This window comes from Strigops habroptila, chromosome 1 (assembly GCF_004027225.2).
Source record: "Strigops habroptila isolate Jane chromosome 1, bStrHab1.2.pri, whole genome shotgun sequence".
NCBI lineage: Eukaryota > Metazoa > Chordata > Aves > Psittaciformes > Psittacidae > Strigops > Strigops habroptila.
Window position 1 is genome coordinate 96688430 of NC_044277.2, and position 17067 is coordinate 96705496.

The following is a 17067-nucleotide window of genomic DNA, read 5'->3' on the forward strand; positions in this document are numbered from 1 at the left end:
CTAGGGTTGCAGGCCCTCATTCTCATGGGAAAACTTCAACCACGCTGACATCCACTTTGAGAGCAGCAGCACCGGAAATGACCCACTCACTGATGTGTTGCCAAATTGACAGTGAGGGACTTTTTAATTTAAGGTAACTGATAAGCTTACTTATGGTGTAAAATTTTTAATTAAGATGTCATTGACAACAGATCAAATGGCTTGAAGAAATCCAATAGTATCAACACAATTTCTTTTATCAAAGAATCCTATGATCTCCTCAGAAGAAGGTAGGCTTGCTGAACAAGATTTATTCTTTACAAAGCTGCACATGGCATCAAAATGCTCAGATGTCTTCACTCAGGTAGAGGTACAAGGATCTCCTCAAACAATGTAAAACTTAACAGAGAGATCAAGAGAAGCCCAGGCAGGAAACGAAAAGATCTTTTCTCATCTAGAGAGCAGGAAATCTTCCAGAGGGGAAGAGAGATTCCCCAGCTCTGAATTTGTATTTTGCTGTCTGCCTGTCACCAAGGAGAGGAAGGGCTGTGAGTGAATCCTAACTGGACTTGGCAGCTGTCAAGCGGAGAAGAGAACGTAAGAAAAATATTGTTTAAACAACAGAACTGCATTCTCCCCTCCTCCTCTGCACCTGCAGCAGAGAGCCACCTTCTGCAGCAATCCTTAGCACAGAGGCAGAATGCCCAGTCTTCATTTCCCAACCTTAAAAAAACCTGCATTCTAATTGAAAAACTTATTCCCTCTCCTTTTACTTTGACATCCCATTAACTCCTAGTCCTATCCCTTACTTATCCCCAACTCCATCAAACCCATCATCATCCTAATAATGCAATTGTATTGGGGAATGGTGCATTTGTAAATTTATTTAGAATGTTACCTTCATTCTGGCTATCTCATTATCAAATAAATATTAGCAAAGGACAGAGTTTCATGAGATAAAATATTTATCTGTTTATAGTCATGGAGTTATGGGAAGGAAAACAGCAAGTTAAGTTGTATTTTGATTTAAAGCAAAGAAGAAATGTGGAACCAGGACAAATAAGCCTGTTATGTGCAGCTAAAAGATACAAGCAGGATTTACAAAGCTTCACTTTGATTTTCCTACAATGTTTTAAGCAGAATGTCATGAATATTTCCTAGTTATGAAATACAGAGTCATGGACATTTAAATCTAGACTAAACTCTCTCAAGTACACCAAAGAAACAACTCTGCTTCAGTCTCCAAGGCTATAGAGAAAGATACACATTATGTCAAAACTGATCTTGTGTGTCCATTCCAAGCTAATTACTGCTGTGGCTGGAAGAGTACTAAAAAGCATCATGTGAATTCCAAATTTAGTCTTCTAAATATCGAGAGACCTAGCTGTATCACTCCTGCAAGAAAATTATGTCCCATCCATTCCTTAAAGATGCCAGAAATAATGGAAAAAATAAACCAGATATTTTAGACTTTCAAGTGGTCCTTAGCGATACAATCCTTCACAAGAAATTTTTGAGGAATTCCCAGTGACGCACAGATAAAAACCAAATACTGGCTATGTGTTGCCCAAGAAAGCTGAAAAAAGGGCATTAAGACAAAGATTCCATTTTCTTTGTGGCCAAGTGATACACAAAACCTTATATCTTTCATCTACTTTGACCTGGCATTTTTATTAAAATGATCCAGAAGTGGACAAAAGAGACATAAATGCATTAAAAGCCGTAAAATTTTTAGTTAATTGTGACCTCAAAAGACTGTAGGACACTTCAGAAAAGGCTTTTTCCGAGTTTGCTGATGGAGCTGCGTGGTGGCAGCTGAGCTGCAATACTGAACAAACACAACAGAATGCACAATAAAGCAAGTCATTTTTCTATACTGTTGGTACTAATGAGGCCATGGCTATTGATCAAAGTGACTGCAACTCACTGTGGATAAGTTAATGAAGTCATCTGCATGAGCAGCAGCAAACAGGCAAAGGTGCAAGGTATAAAGAAGAGGAATGGTTCTGGGACTGAATGTAACAAACAAAATCTACATGTCACACAGGATGGGGAAATCAGAAATAAAGGACAGGGATATGGATCCATACCATGGTGATCTGGGAGAAAGAAAACAATATAAATTACTAAATACAAACAAAATACAAAAAAAACCCCAACCCAACAACCTAGAAGCAAAGGATGTAGGACATAGCTACAGCATAGGGACTCTCAATGCTTCCAGAGAAATCTTATAAGGACTTACGAAATGGTAGGGTAGGAAACAATAGCCCAGAACAATAGGAAATGGTAGAGGTGGAAACAATAGCCCAGAACAATAGGAAACAGTAGGAGAGGAAACAATAGCCCAGAACACCACTGTAGCCTAAACTGGCCAGTGTAGTTCTTAAATACATAAGCAGGAAGACATGGAGCAAGAGTAAGGATTTTATAATTACTGCCATACTTGGCAATAGCATAATCACTAAAAAAACACCAGAGTCACAAATGAGGAAATCTACTGACAAACTCAATAAAATTCTGGGAAAAGCTATTAAGATGATTAGCAGACAGGAAAACACCATTTATAATACAAGGTGTCATAAAGCCAGTTAATTTAGCTCAGATTAGAAATAAAGTGAAAGTTCTTAGGAATGAGTGTAGCCAAACATTGAAAAAATGTAACAATGACTGCAGGGAGTATTTCATTACTAGTGATTTTAAATACATACGCTCTTACTTCCAAGAAAATCCTCATGCCTGCCATGTAGAAGTTCAACAAAAACAAAACAAAGTAGCAGTAAGTTCTCATGATAGCATCAGACTAGTTGTATGACACTGAGAACGAATTAGCACTTTTAGTCTTCTCCGAGAAGATCAAATATGTGTTCTTCCTTATCAAAGTATCCCATAAGAAGGCTTGACACTCTAGCAAAATTAAATAGACCTCTCCATACAACCATTAGAAGCTGATATACAAGTATGCAGACCATAAAGAACAGACAGAATACTGATAGGAAATGACAGAAAAAAAATCTGTCAGTGATGGAAAACCTGAGCTTAAGCTGGAGGCATAGGTTTTCTTGAGCTTCTCTCATTGTCACTGACACAACCAAGAGCAGAGACATAAAGAGAAATAGATGTGAGATTTCCCATTTCTGGAAAGAACAAAGCCATCTCCCATGCTCTTAACACTACAGAAACAGACTACAAAACATAGACCTCCAATATTCTCATATGGCAAACAGGTTAGTTCTTGATTCCTCTGTTTTGAAAAATAAATAATCACTTCTGTGACTTCTGCCATCAGAAAACATAGGAGCTAGGAAATACATTTTCGGCATAGAAAGTTTTCTAAAGCGGGTTGTTTGGGTTTTCATTAGCATCCCCAGGTGAAGTGTGGTCACCAGCAAACCTAAGAAATAGATCTCTGTTGGCCTCATTGATATCCAGCATGACTGTATGTGTAATCTTTCCTTCCGACAAGAGTATAACCCATTCCACTATAAACTTAACATTGTAGGATACTGATTCTGAAAGAATTTGAGTCTCTTCAGGTGGAGCCCTGATAGAAATACTGCTGTACAGTACAAAAAAGTCTATATGCAGCTCACCCTTCCTTGATCTCCACAAACCCTCAGTGTCAAGGCAATCAGTACCTCTTTGCTAGTCAAGGCACATCAGAAGCACATACCACAGCTCCCTCCAACAAAAGACGAACACCAAAGTCACCCACGCTGTAGCAACAATCCGTTTGAACTTCTGGAGTTACATTGATGAAGAGTCCTCAAATACACAAAGGATTCACAGAATATCTGGCAAAGCCATGATGTGGTGGACAACTGTTTAAGCCTTAGGAATCCCAAAATAATTTGGATCAGAAAGACCTTTGGAAGTCCTGCAGACCAGCTGTTGCATAAAACAACTGTTGTTGATGTTCAAATTACATCAGGTTACTCAGGGCCTTGTCCAGTCGGGTTCTGAATGTCTCTAACCAAGGATGGACATCCCTTAGCATCTTTTGGCAGCCTGTTCCAATGTTTTGTTGTGCAGCCTACTGTTGTGGACCTCCAAGAGGAGGCTGGCTCTGTCTTTTCTCCACTATCCCACATGGCAGTGACACCAGTAGGATCTCCCTCTCCCTTCTCTTATCAAGGCTGGACAAACCCAGCTCTTGCAGCTTCTCTTGGTAGGCATGTGCTTCAGCCCACAGACATCCTGGCGGTCCTCTGCGGGCCTCACACCAGGATATCACGTCTCTGTGGTCCTCTGCCCACAAGTCCAGACAGTTTCACAAGTGTGGCATAGCAAGGAATAGCTTCTTTCCTTGACTTGATGACAACACTTGTGCTAATACAGCCAGCCCATTTTGCAGCTGGCTTTTGTCACAGCTGGCTTACCTCACAGACTCGTTCTCTGCTTGTTGTCCATGAGGATCCCCAGGTCTTCTCCTGCAAAACTGCTTTCTACCCAGTTGATGCCCATTTGTACCACTACTTAGTGTATTCTGTTCCAGGAGCAGAACTTTGTATTTGCCTGTGTTGAACTTTACAACGTTGAACTGCCGTCCTGTTTCTGCAGCCTGTCAAGGTCCCTCTGAACAGCCGTGCTCCCCTGACTCTGATGTAGACTCAGGGGCCTGGGAGGCCTGGGGACAGGGCTTACCAGGAGAAACAGAGGCAAAGCCAACACTGAGTGCCTTGGCCTTTTCCACAGCTTTTTGACACAAGCAGCAGAACCAGACCAAGCCACAGGTTTTCCTTAGTCTTCCTTCTGCTGATCCGCTCGCAGAAGGCTTTCTTGTTGCCCATCACATCCATTGCTAGGTTCAATTCTAGCTGAGCTATGACTTTCCTAATTTCAGACTTGCATGCTTGAGCACCATTGTACTGTTCCTGCTGGGTAGGTCAGCCCTGCTCACACCTCCACGCACTCCCTCTTTGCATTTGAGGCCAGTCAGGAATTCCCTGCTTGACTCTACTGGCCTCCTGCCACGTCTGCTCAACTGTCTGCACACTGGTCTGACCATTCCCCTCTGCTTTGAAGAGGTTGTCCTTGGAAGTTCAGCCAGCTTCCCGGAGCCCCTTTGCCCTCCACGACCTTCACATCCCCAACCAGTTCTTCCTTCTTTGTAAGAGGTCCAGCAGAACACCTCCCCTCATTGGCTTGCTGATTGCCTGTGTCAACAAATTGTCCTAAATCCAATCCAGGAACCTCCTGTAGTGCTTGTGCCCGGTGCTGTTGCCCTCAAAGCAGATGTCAGGGTCGTAAAAGTTTCCCCATGAGTATGAGGGCCTGCAACCATGGGACTTCTTGCAGATGTCTAAGAAAGGCTTTGTCTCCTTCTTGATCAGGCAGATTGTATGTAGCAGACAGACACCATGCTGTCACCTGCATAACTTTAGTTTAAACTAAAGATAGTAAAAAACAAACAAAAAAACCCCACCCCAAACAAGAAAACCCCAACCAACCAACAACAACAACAGCAAAACAGATACATTAGAGTATGCCCTTCAGATTGGTGTTTCTTTCCAGGTGAAAGTTGGCTATAATTAAAAGTCCCAGAAAAAAAAAAAAAAAAAATAGATTCATTTCAGGTAGGAACAATTGGAATTGAATTCTTTGCTACCCGAGCAGGACAAACAAAACAGTTTCAGCAAATTTCTTTTTTTTTTTAATTAAAATACCCAAAACCATCAGACGCTGATAGAGATTTGGCCATTTCCTTAGAATTAGGCTAGCCTGTAACTTCCATCTTTGAGAAAGGTAACAGAAAACAAGGCTCTTGCTCCCCAAGCCTGACAAGCCCAATTTTTGGGCCAATTTTTTTGCTACCTACAGCAGATACACACAACCTAGCCATTTCAAAAAATAGTGTTCCAAAAGCAGCATTTTCACAGGTGACAATGACTGAAGTCTGACTTACCAACTACTGGACACTTTCACTGCTAAGAAACTTTAGCCTATAGCTTATTGACAAAATCTACCGTTGAGGCTTCTATGGTAGTCAAAGAAGGATAGGTAAGGGCTGACACTTCTAAGAAATTCTAATTCTGTGCCACCTTGTGAGTCTTGATTCCTAAGAAAGAGTGTTTCAGGGAGGATTTCTGACTGGCTACCACAGAGCCAATGACACAGTCCAGTAACATGGCAAAAGCAATTAAAACCTGTGCCATTCTGAATTTCACGGCCACATGCAGATACCATTCAAAAACACAAAGATCCTGCAACACTACAAGCGACAGTTAAGCAAGTTTTTCACCAGCCACTCTTGTTAATCAGTTATGAACACTGACTAACGTGGGCAGATAGAAGCAATAGATCTAAGCACCTAAGCTCCACACTGTTTATATTTGAATGTTTAATTACATAGAAGAAGGCTATAGGTCACATCTATGAATTAGGATTATGAGGAGTCCTTATGAACTTACTCTCAAAGTTCTAGCAATTCAGTAAAAGCAATTCAGCAGCATCTTTATGTTCAGTGGCTGGGCAGCATCTATGACCCAGCCAAACCTCTTTGGCATGCAGTCCAAAGAAACAACTGGAGATCTGACCACAAAGTACATCATCACGGAAAAGCATCAACTCTAGAGCAGGGAGTCGGATGGCATATGAAAAAAACATTTCTGCAGACTTCTGCTAGAGATGCTCTACAGAACAGCAGCTGGATCACGGATACCAGCTTGAAGGGATGTTGGGAGGTCTCTAGTCCAACTTCCTGCTCAAAGCAGTGTCAATGATGAAGTTGTGTTGGGATTTGAAAGATCCTGCAATCTCTCCGGGTTCCACCGCCCAATTGTCCTCTTGTGAAAAAGTTTCTCCATACATATAGCCAGCTCCTGTCCTGTTTCAACTTATGCTTGCTGCCTGTCATTCTCCTGCCATGCTCCACTGAGAAGCCTGGCTCCATCTTCTTGACCATTCTCTCTTAGGAGCTGGAAAGCTGCTGTTAGGTCCCCTCAGAGACATCCTTCCTCCAGCTGAACAAGGACAGTTTTCTCAGTCTCTCCTCATGTGCTGATCCAGCCATCTGACCAACGTGACAACCCTTCACTGAACTCAGTCCAGTTTGCCAATGTTTTTTAATTGGGGTTCCAAAACTAAACACACTGCTCTAGCTGTGAGCTACCAGGTACTGAGGTAATCAAGTCCTTCAATCTCTTGGCTGTGCTCCTGTTCATATAGCCCAGGATGCTGTTAGTCATCTTTGCTGCCAGGGCACACTTCTTGTGCATGCTCAGCTCGTTGTCCACCAGGGCCTCCAGGGCCTTTCCAGCAGTGCTGCTCCCAGCCAGGCAGCCCCAGCAAATGCTTAGTGCCCCCTACTTTCCCTAGGAAGAACTATGCATTTGACCTCCCTGAATTTCATAAAGTTCCGTCGGTTCATTCCAGCTTCCCCTTTAGGGAGGAAGCAGCCTGTCCCCAAGTATATTGTCTGGTTCCCCCCACCCCATTATTTGATGTCATCTGCAACTTTTATAAGCAAGTACTCCCCTGCTTCCTCCATGTCATTGATAAAGATGCTAAACTGAACAGCTGCCAAGATAGAATCCCACAGTACTCTGCCTGGCACTGTCTTCCCAGTAGAGCACAACATATTAGCCACTACCCTTTAAGTCAAATCATCCAGCCAGATGGCTGACCACCCATCTAGACCAAGTTGGCTTGGATACAGGACTATTATAGGAGACAGTGTCAAAAACTTTGCTAAAGCCAAGGTAAATTATATCCACTGCTACCTCTTGCTCACAGATCCAGTCATTTTATCAGAGGAGGCAATCAGGTTGGTCAAGCATGATTTACCCTCAGTAAATCCATGCTCATTGTTCCGTATTTCCTTCTTTTCCTTCACATGTTCAGAAAGGTGTTTCAAAGAGCAGTTGCTCCGTGATTTTCGCAGAGACCAAAGTGAAGCCGATTGGCTGCAGTTCCTGGGATTCATCTTTTGGCCTTCTGCAAAGATGGGTGCAACAACTGCCTTTTTTCAGTCATTGGGAATCTGCCCCAATTTCCACAACATTTCAAAGGTTATAGAGAGTGGACTTGCAAAGACATTGACCAGTTCCCTCAGCATCCTCAGATGAAGCCTGTTGGGTACCATGGAGTTGTAGAGGTCAAGTTTTCTCAAGTAATCCCTGTCTCAAACCCTGTCCATTGCTGGCTGTTCCTCTTGAACATGTTCAAGGATCATAGAGGTATGGTAGACATCATTGGTGCAGACTGAGACAAAGGCAACTTTGAGTACTTCAGACTTAATCTGTCTCTGTTGTCACTGTATCACCCAGACCACTCAGCATCGGGTACACATTTTCCTTAGTCAGCCTTTTATTAGAAATGTAACAGTAGAAGCTTTTCTTGTTGCCTTTGACGTCCCTTGGAAACCTCAACTCCAGCTGAGCTTTGACTTTCCTAATACTGTATGCCCAGGTAAAATTTCTAAATTCCTTTTTTGTAGCTTATCCCTGCTTCCACCTCTTGTATACTGCCTTTTGATGCTGGGACCTCCACCATGAGCTCCCTGCTCAGTTAAGCTGGGTTCCTAATAAATCTGCTCATTTTCCTGCATATCAAGACAGACTGCTCTTGTGCTTGGAGGGTACATAAAGACCTGCCAGCTTTTTTAAGCCACTGTGCCCTTTGGAGCTGCTTCCCATGGAATCACACCTATCAGTTCCCTGAATAAGCCAAACTCTGCTTGTCTGAAGTCCAGAGTCTGTATTTCACTAGTCTCCTTCCTCATTCCCTTCAAGATCTTGAACTTGTTGCTACATTCAAGGCTGCCACTGATTATCACATCCCTAACTATTTTTTTCGTATGAGTGAATAGCAAATCCAGGTGTTCCTCACCTCTAGTTGGCTCAGATGGAGAAAGGGGTGGGCAACAGCCATGTAGTGACCAAAAAACAGGACAGCTATTATGGTACAGGATCTGTGCAGAGAATCTCATATGGCGGTCTGTGAATGGCAGCAGGAGCTGACTGAATGTTTGTGTAAAGGAGAATGAAGTAGAGAGGATGAAAAGGAGAGGACAGCTGTACAAAAACCTGTCAGCACAGCTAGACAAAAAGTCCTCGTGGGAATTTGGGGCCCACTAAGAAGAATAGTAGCCAATATTAAGAGACAAGCATGCTATTTAAGGAGAAGCAGCTTGCTGCTTCAAAGTTGCACTCCACTCAGCAAGTTAAATGAGGAAAAGCAGAGACACACACAGCTATGAAGTCAGAATGATTTTCAGCTGAGATTCTTGCATCAGAATGGGTGGGCAAGGAAACTGAAGAAACAGAACAGTGGAAAAATGAAATTACTCAGAACTAAAAGAAAATAAGACACTGACCAGAAGTAATGAGGAAACAAAGTCTGGAGAAAGAAGAGGCTAAGCCTAATATGCAGTTGCGATTCTCTACAGACAGTCTGTGGCCTGAGGTCGACTTGAGGCACAATTGCTAGACTTGGGTCACATCAGCGTTAGAGATCTAAGTCCCAGCTATGAATGAAGATGCCTATGAACTTTTCCAAAATTGAATGAGTGTTTCAGTGACCTGAGAACAAGGGAAGGATCCAGAGATAAGGAAAATGGGGTGGGGTATAGCCTGCTGCACAGAACTGGAGTTAATATTAAATATACTATAAAAAAATGCTGCCTTGTTACATTACAGTATGTCAGCCTGGGCCTAACCAAGCCTTTCTTTTCATTAAAATTGCACTTTAGACAAAAGATATGCAGTAGATCAAATCAACTTGCATTTAAGTAAAGCATTTGACATGCAGTCATGAAGGGAACCACTACTTAAGACTGAAAAATACGGAATAGAACAAGAACAATCTGTGATAAAGAACCAGCATAGAAAAAAGTATTAAGCAGGAAGGACTTCATGCACCATTTTTGAAACTAATTTTATTTAGATATATTCATTAATAGCTCCAGCACAAGGAGAAGAAGTATGCTAACAAAAATTAAAATGACAAATTTGGGTGGCACTGTCAGTACAAGACAGAGGATAGTACAGAGAACATAAGGAAACTGAGAACTGTATAATAGAAACAGGATGAAATACAGCATTACAAAGCACAAGATCATGTTCCTCAGAGTCTATACCCATAATTCCTGCTGTAATACAGGAATTCATCAGTTGCAAATAATAGAAAGCAGAAATACTTGTGAGTCTCAGTCAATCACAGAATGACCATATGCTGTATCAATGTGGCAAGGACATAAAAAATAAAAGTGATCCCAATCTGCACCACTAGCTATTTCTAGTAGAAATAAAAATGCATTAGTGGCATTCAAGCACTGGTGATACTGGTAATCTGTAATACTACATATGGTTCTGGCCTCCTGACAGGTAGATTTAAAGAGGCTCCAAAGAGGTGAATTTAACCTGGAATAGATATAACGAAGGACTGTGAGGATTAGAATTGTGGGGAGCTCCTCTTACTTGGTAAACTAAAAGCACTTGTCTTGCTGAGCCTAGCAAAAAAGAAAAAAAAAAAAAATAAAAGCTGACAGATCTGAAGTAACTGAGAAGTAAGAAACCTAAGGAGTCTTGAGGCAGCAACTGTGTCGTGGCTTCCATGAGAGAGGGAACCAGATTGTACGTGCGAGGAGGTCCCATGCAATTCCATAATCCTATCTTCCTACATGCAGTAGTTTGCTACGTTGAACTTTCTCATACGATTATATCCATCAAAATTAAATCCTCAAATAGCTGATCTGTAGCAGCTGAGCGGCCCTACCCAACTAGGAATATGCTCCAGTGCTATAGCACAGGCTTGATCAGAGAGCCTGGAAGTCCAGCAGCAGGTTATCTGTGCCAACTGCCTGACTCACTGTCACAGCAAGTAACTCTGAGAACCCACCTCCTTTTCCACTATTACATAAGATGGTTTTCAAGATTAAAATTTATTTATTATCTCCCCCTCTCCCCTTCAGTGGGAAAAGTCTGTGGGTAACAGATGCTGATTGGCTGGAAAATATGCCAGAAGTAGCTCTGGAAAGTTGGAAGTTTTACCCTGTGTTTCACGCACATTCCACAGCCACCAGTGCAAATCTTCCACTTGACAGGACACTGATGCACACAGCATTTTCCCATCCCAAGAATGGTGAGTGTAAGGAGGTTCTGATACACTGACTTCAGCCTAATGGAGTACCTTAATCCAAACACAACATCACACCATCGATACCAGCACTCCAGCTGCACTGATAAAAACTCCATTGCAGACAGAACTCTAGCAATTTGTGTTGCCTTATCACTCCATCAGTTAAAATTATTGACTGACAGCAACAAAGATACTGAAAGGCAAGAAGACTTGGAAACAGCATGATCCTGGAAGGTGCTATCATCTGTATAGGTTTTTGGCATATTTGAATAAGGCTCTATCTATTAAAGAATTATCATGAATTTGATAAACAGAGGCCCAAGTCTTCTACTGCCAGAAAAGTTTGGTTACCTCTGTTGTAAGCGAGACCTTTTTATCTTAGAAAGGCACCACACAGAGGCGGGGAAAAAAAGAAAAAGAGCCTTGAAACGGACATATATTTAGAGCTACAGCCTCACCACAGAGGACGTATAGTGGTCTGTGAAAACAATATGTGTGGGACACACAGAACTGACAGCACAAGAAATGTAGCTTTCATTCTAAGCAAGTAGAGACTCCAAGAAAGATACAGAAATGCAGGAATGAGGCTTTAATACAAATACCATGGAGGCTGCAAGTAGTTCAAAGTTCTGGATTTAATTGTAACTTAGTCCTTTCAAGCCAGTAGCATGAGAGAACTAATGGCTAACCTACGAGAGGCTGTGCTTTCAGAGAGTGGCTGGAATTACAAGAAATTAAGTGACGATATGACATGAGGAGTACCAAAGTGGGCTCACCTCCTCAGGAAGCTGGCAGTAGGTACCTGTGGAATGTCACAGAAGAGAATGTGGAGGCTGCTGGCAATTTGGGTTTACACTAGTGGAGAGGTAGACTTGAAAAGGACATGGAGATCTACACACCTGTCAAAGTGATTCTGATTCCAGAAAAAGCACCAGAAGCCAGAAAAACTTGGTCTAGGATGTGACAAAGCTGTGTGTTTTGAAGACTAAAGAAGCTTGGATTTTGGGACCAAGTAGGTTTGGGGGGAACTGTTCAGAAGAGGGCACAGGAAGGGAAATATCTGGGAATAATGAAAGAGAAGGGGAGCAGAGAGAAATTCTGATGTTTACAAAGGAAGTAGAAGATTTAAGCACTGAGGATCAAGCATAGGCAGACACTAAAAGCTAGACATATCCCCAGGGATAAGAGAATTAATAACTCTCTGGACAATGCAGGCCCCTTGAACTCTGTTGTTTACATGGGTTCACTGGAGTCCTACTAGGACACAACCACAGAAATTAGAACCTGGCAGCTCTACTGGGCCAGAGAGACCTGAGAACAAGCCCATCTCCTACAGGCACAGCTGTGCCCTGAACTAGCTTTTGGCCAGCCTCAAAATTTGATCAAAAACATCCTTAAGACCCAGAGGGCCCCAGCGTCAAGTCTGTACTTCGCGGCCCAGCACTACTGTCCATCCAGCAAGTGGCAGTGCTGGCTCGGCTAACCCAGGGCACGAGGCCGGCATAGGCCGGCTGCGCTCCACACTCCCAGCCCCCAGCCCCAGCCCCAGCCTTGCTCTCGAGACTTTCACCCACTGCCTACTTACTTTTTAATTAGATTTTTAAACAAAAAGTGAAAGTATTTTCTAAAACCCCTCTAATTACACTAAGATCCTGAACTGATTGTGAAGGGAATAGGAAATGAAAGCGACTCACCCTCTGAGGGAGAATTTTGTCAGCCATCTTCCTCCTCTTGGCACTGTACATTTTTTAAAGAAAAAAACACGTTACCATGGTGACAGATCTAGGAGTAACGAGGCCACCTGCTAAATTATCCTGACATCTCCACATGCTGGTGCACAGCTGTGCATGCATCAGCAAAAGGGTCTCACCCATGCCCAGGACCTAGGACCCCTTCTCTCAGCAGCCTGGGGAGGTAGTTAGCTAAGAACAAATCAGGGCTGTCTGTTATGCATCTTGGAAAGAAGTGTGCAAGTTCTTTGATCACAGCATCTTCTATGGTGCCGGGCGGCAATGTATGCAAGTGCATGTGCACATGCTGTCTGTGGATACAGAAAAAGCATGTAGGAGGACAGCGCGCACGTGTGAAAATGTGCATAGATACACCTATGCATATGCACATGTAAGTGGTTGAGTGCCTGTAAACAGCATGTGAACTTATTCAAACAGATGATGCGCATTCATTCATTCATGCCTAAAACTGAGTGCTGATGAAAACATATATATGTGTATTCCACATGATGTATGAAAACACACATATATACACACCCTTCCCTACATATATACACTTGTTTTATATTTGCATAAGTGATACGCAAAGGTAAGCGGGCTTATGTTTCCACATTGTTCATCTTTACGAACATACAAGTGGGAAGATATACGTGTGCTGCAGTGTATATACATAATGTGTCCATACCCATATGTAAGCACATTTATAAATCTATGCTTTTAAAAACATCCTTGCATTCATGAACATAGACACAAACGTATATGTGCCTAAGAAATGGTACTGTCAGGAAGATTGCCAAATACATTGTCTTTTGAACTCCTCAGATTCTAAAACCTGTTTGTGCCCACCAAACATGTCACCTAGCTCTCTCTAACAGGGCCAAGAGGTAATTCAGGCCTTATTCTTCACCTGTGTCATTTGTGAGGCCTTTACGTGAGGCCTTTATCTTACGCAGGAAATGAATCATTCCATCTGTGACAGACAAATGGGAGAAAACAACTGCCTGCTACCACTCTGCCATGTCACGAGGATGCCCCTCCTTACTGTTTTTATACAGGAAGTCTGTCATCAGCCATGTCCATGTAAAAATTGTTTCCACACACATTGATGTGGCATACTCCCTTCCTACATTTGCTAATAAGAAGCCTGGCCTGAAATACCACATCCTTAGAAGCCAAGCCTGAGGAACTATTTGTGCCCAGAGGTGCAAACTACATCCTTCCTCAGGGGCAGAAAATTCATCCATGCAGTCACACCCAACTTTGTAGGTGAAAAATGTCCCTTTTTAAAAATGTAGGAATGTTATATGGTGTGAACCTCCAACACCTTCCACAGCTCACAAAATCGAATCTGCACTGCAACACTTCACAGAATCTGGAAGTAATGCGTGAACAAACTCCACCTTCCCAAAGGGAAATGGGATATGCAAACACATGCAATAACCCCAAAGGCTTGCAATGAAAAAGCAAATATCGAGCAAACCAGAAGAGCCCCAACAACTTGGGTGTCAATCAGTTCTCCAAGAGTCTATTACAGAAATGAGATTTTGGTCTCCACCAAACCTGCCAAGAAAGGGCGACTACACCTTCTTGGCCTGTTTGTGCCATAAAACATAGGAGTCAATTACTCTCTAGAATTGCACCTAAGGTGCCACGAAAGTTTGCCTGAAACAAAAAATACCAGAAAAATCTCAATGGGAAACAACAGGGAAGCATAAATGAACAAGAGGAAAATAGTCAACACATTATTTGGAGGGAAGACATGGCAGAAGAAACAGAGAAACGTTCTAAACTCAGTACATTAGAGATCACTGCTGAGTTCCAAATGAGAAGCACTGAAGTTGAGAACTGTGGAGGGGGAATGCTTCCTTTTGTTAGTAAGGCCATCAACTTTCAGAAAATACTTTCCTTTAATGATCCCTGGAAACTAGTTAGTTTACTTTAATTAACCAGCAGTGGCAATTTTTCAGGTTAAATATACCCCGTATATTTGAAGGTTAGGCATTATTTTGTGCAGTTTTCAGGAGTACCTCCTGGGAGATGCTGTGGAACATGCATTTTGGCTAGTGCTGGGCAAGGCCTCCAAGATGCACACGAATCTCTTGTGCTCACATGCTGCACTCATACACATTCCTTCTGTAATCAATCTTATCCAATCATAATACATTAATACTCTCAGGATTGGTGTCCTTTCCAGATGCATCCCAGATATAAGCTTTCCCAAGTCTGGCTTGCTGATCCAAGGCATATAACCCAGAGAGAGCAGGGCTCCTAAAGCACTGAGCTTAGAGAATCATGTCTTACCTACAACTGGATATGACAACACCATCAGAGCATTGTCTGAATCTATATGTACACCTGTAATGATTTTGAAAAAGGCAGATCACCTAGAGGTCTGCTGTATTTATCAGGAACTGGCTCATACTTGGAAGTCAAGACTGCTGAGATTAATAAGTTGCAAAAAAAGAAATTAGCTGTTATTTAAGAGAGAATGCATTCAGCGCCATACAAAGTAGGCATATTTTAAAAAAGAAAGCTCCATTAAAAAAACCCCTCTAATTGTATGAAATTATTTCCTATGCATATCTCTTTACTTTATATGCAGGAATGCCTGTGGCAATTGCAAGTTTTATGACCACTCTCCTGAGTAACTATAGTACGAGTATTCACATGACCAATGAAAATTTTTTTCTACTTGTCTTGTTTACAAACCATTTTATTAGCCAGTCAGAAATTAGAGAAACTATACACAACAGGTAACAAATAATGCAGTAATTGTACTATATGAGAAGAGATCTGTTCATTAACTTTAAAGGCTAAATATAACAGCCAGACTTATAGCCTGATAAACCTGCGAGGTAAAAGCATTATAACTGCAAAACCAGACATTAGTAAAGGTCAGTTTGTTCAAGATCATTCACAAAGTACAGAGTAAAATTTACCAATGTTTTTCCTGCTTTAAGAAACAGACGATATCTAAATCTTCTATCCTGTCTTATTTGATCTTAAAGGTCTTACCTATTGCTAAAAAGATACCGTTTTTTCTTCCTCAAATTGTCCTCCCATGTTTTCTTTCCGGAACACTCACCTCCTAGTTCGGTTCTGAGTGGCTTGCTGCTGCTGTTGCACTTGCTGCTGCACCTGCTGTTGCTGGACCTGCTGTGGTGCAGTGCGTTTTCTTGTTGTTTCCATCACAGTCTGGGGCATCCCAGGTCGCACTGAGGGGCTTCCAACGTATGGGGGGCCTGGGGGACCCATGGGAGCCCCCTGATGGGGCATTCGAGCTCCTGATGGCATCCCAGGTCGCTAGAGAGGAAGTGAAACAAGAAGAGCCAGTTTGGTCCCTGTTTCTTCAGCTTCTAAGACATTTGTACTTAATCGAATACTAGCTCCAGCACGTTCCCCATTTTAACCATCCTGTAAACACTAAGCAGCAACACGGAGCACATGAGCTCTGCACTGGTATTTCCTGGATATCATAAAGAGGCATTCAGTGATAAAGTAGACAGGAAAGAGGGATGAAAAATACTAGGTTTGGGAAAACACTCAGTGGTCAGTAACGTATCCAGGCCAGCTTACAGAAGAAAGCTCTACCTTCGGTACGAAGAAAAAGCTCCATGGCAGCTACACGCAGCCCAGACTGGTGCAGTTCACATGCTAATCAAAGCTACAAGCAAGCTCACATCTACAGCGCTTCAGATTCTGCACTGACTAGCAGGCTGCTTTGATCAGAAGGGAGACTGTAACAAGCAAAGGTGAACCTTGAAACACTATGGTAAAACATTTTCCATTAAGAGCACTCTCCTTCACCTATACCGGAGAGCAGTGTAAGTTCATAAAGTGACAAGCATCTTTTAAGAAAAGGTCATGTCTCTGATCAAGCCTCTAAAATAAAAATTAAAAAAAAAAAAAGGAATGTGGTAGTTTGTCAGCAGTCCCTATAGGCATTCTAAGTCCTGACATTTATGTTGACTTCAGTGTGCTCTGGAGAGACACTTGGGGTCAAATCACGAGCTTAATGTGGATCAAGACACACAGTAAACTCAATTCCAAATCCTAAAAGTTTATAGTCATCATGGAAAAACACCAGTAAAATAATTACCACCTGTAAAATACAATTTAAAACAGAAAGAAGAGCTAGTTTCATTCCAAGAATTATCAAGATTTATTACCTATCTACATATATTGGAAAATACAAATACATACATAGTCTACAGGCATTTGAATTGGTATATGAATAAGGATAATTATACACAAAAGTCTTTTGAAAGTGAAGTTCCTC

At 42.1% G+C, this 17067-nt stretch overlaps 1 protein-coding gene across 6 annotated transcripts in view; it reads right to left on the reverse strand.

Annotated features, from left to right (window-relative positions):
* SMARCD3 (SWI/SNF related, matrix associated, actin dependent regulator of chromatin, subfamily d, member 3) overlaps window positions 1-17067 on the reverse strand; it is an 89959-nt gene that overhangs the window by 32212 nt on the left and 40680 nt on the right. For all 6 annotated transcript variants that reach the window (XM_030491406.1, XM_030491385.1, XM_032920366.1 and 3 more), the window contains 2 exons: window positions 15874-16091; window positions 12753-12795 (listed from right to left, as the gene is read on the reverse strand). In XM_030491406.1, coding sequence (XP_030347266.1) covers window positions 12753-12795; window positions 15874-16082 — 252 coding nt within the window. In that variant the 5' untranslated portion in view covers window positions 16083-16091. The remainder of the gene's footprint in view (window positions 1-12752; window positions 12796-15873; window positions 16092-17067) is intronic.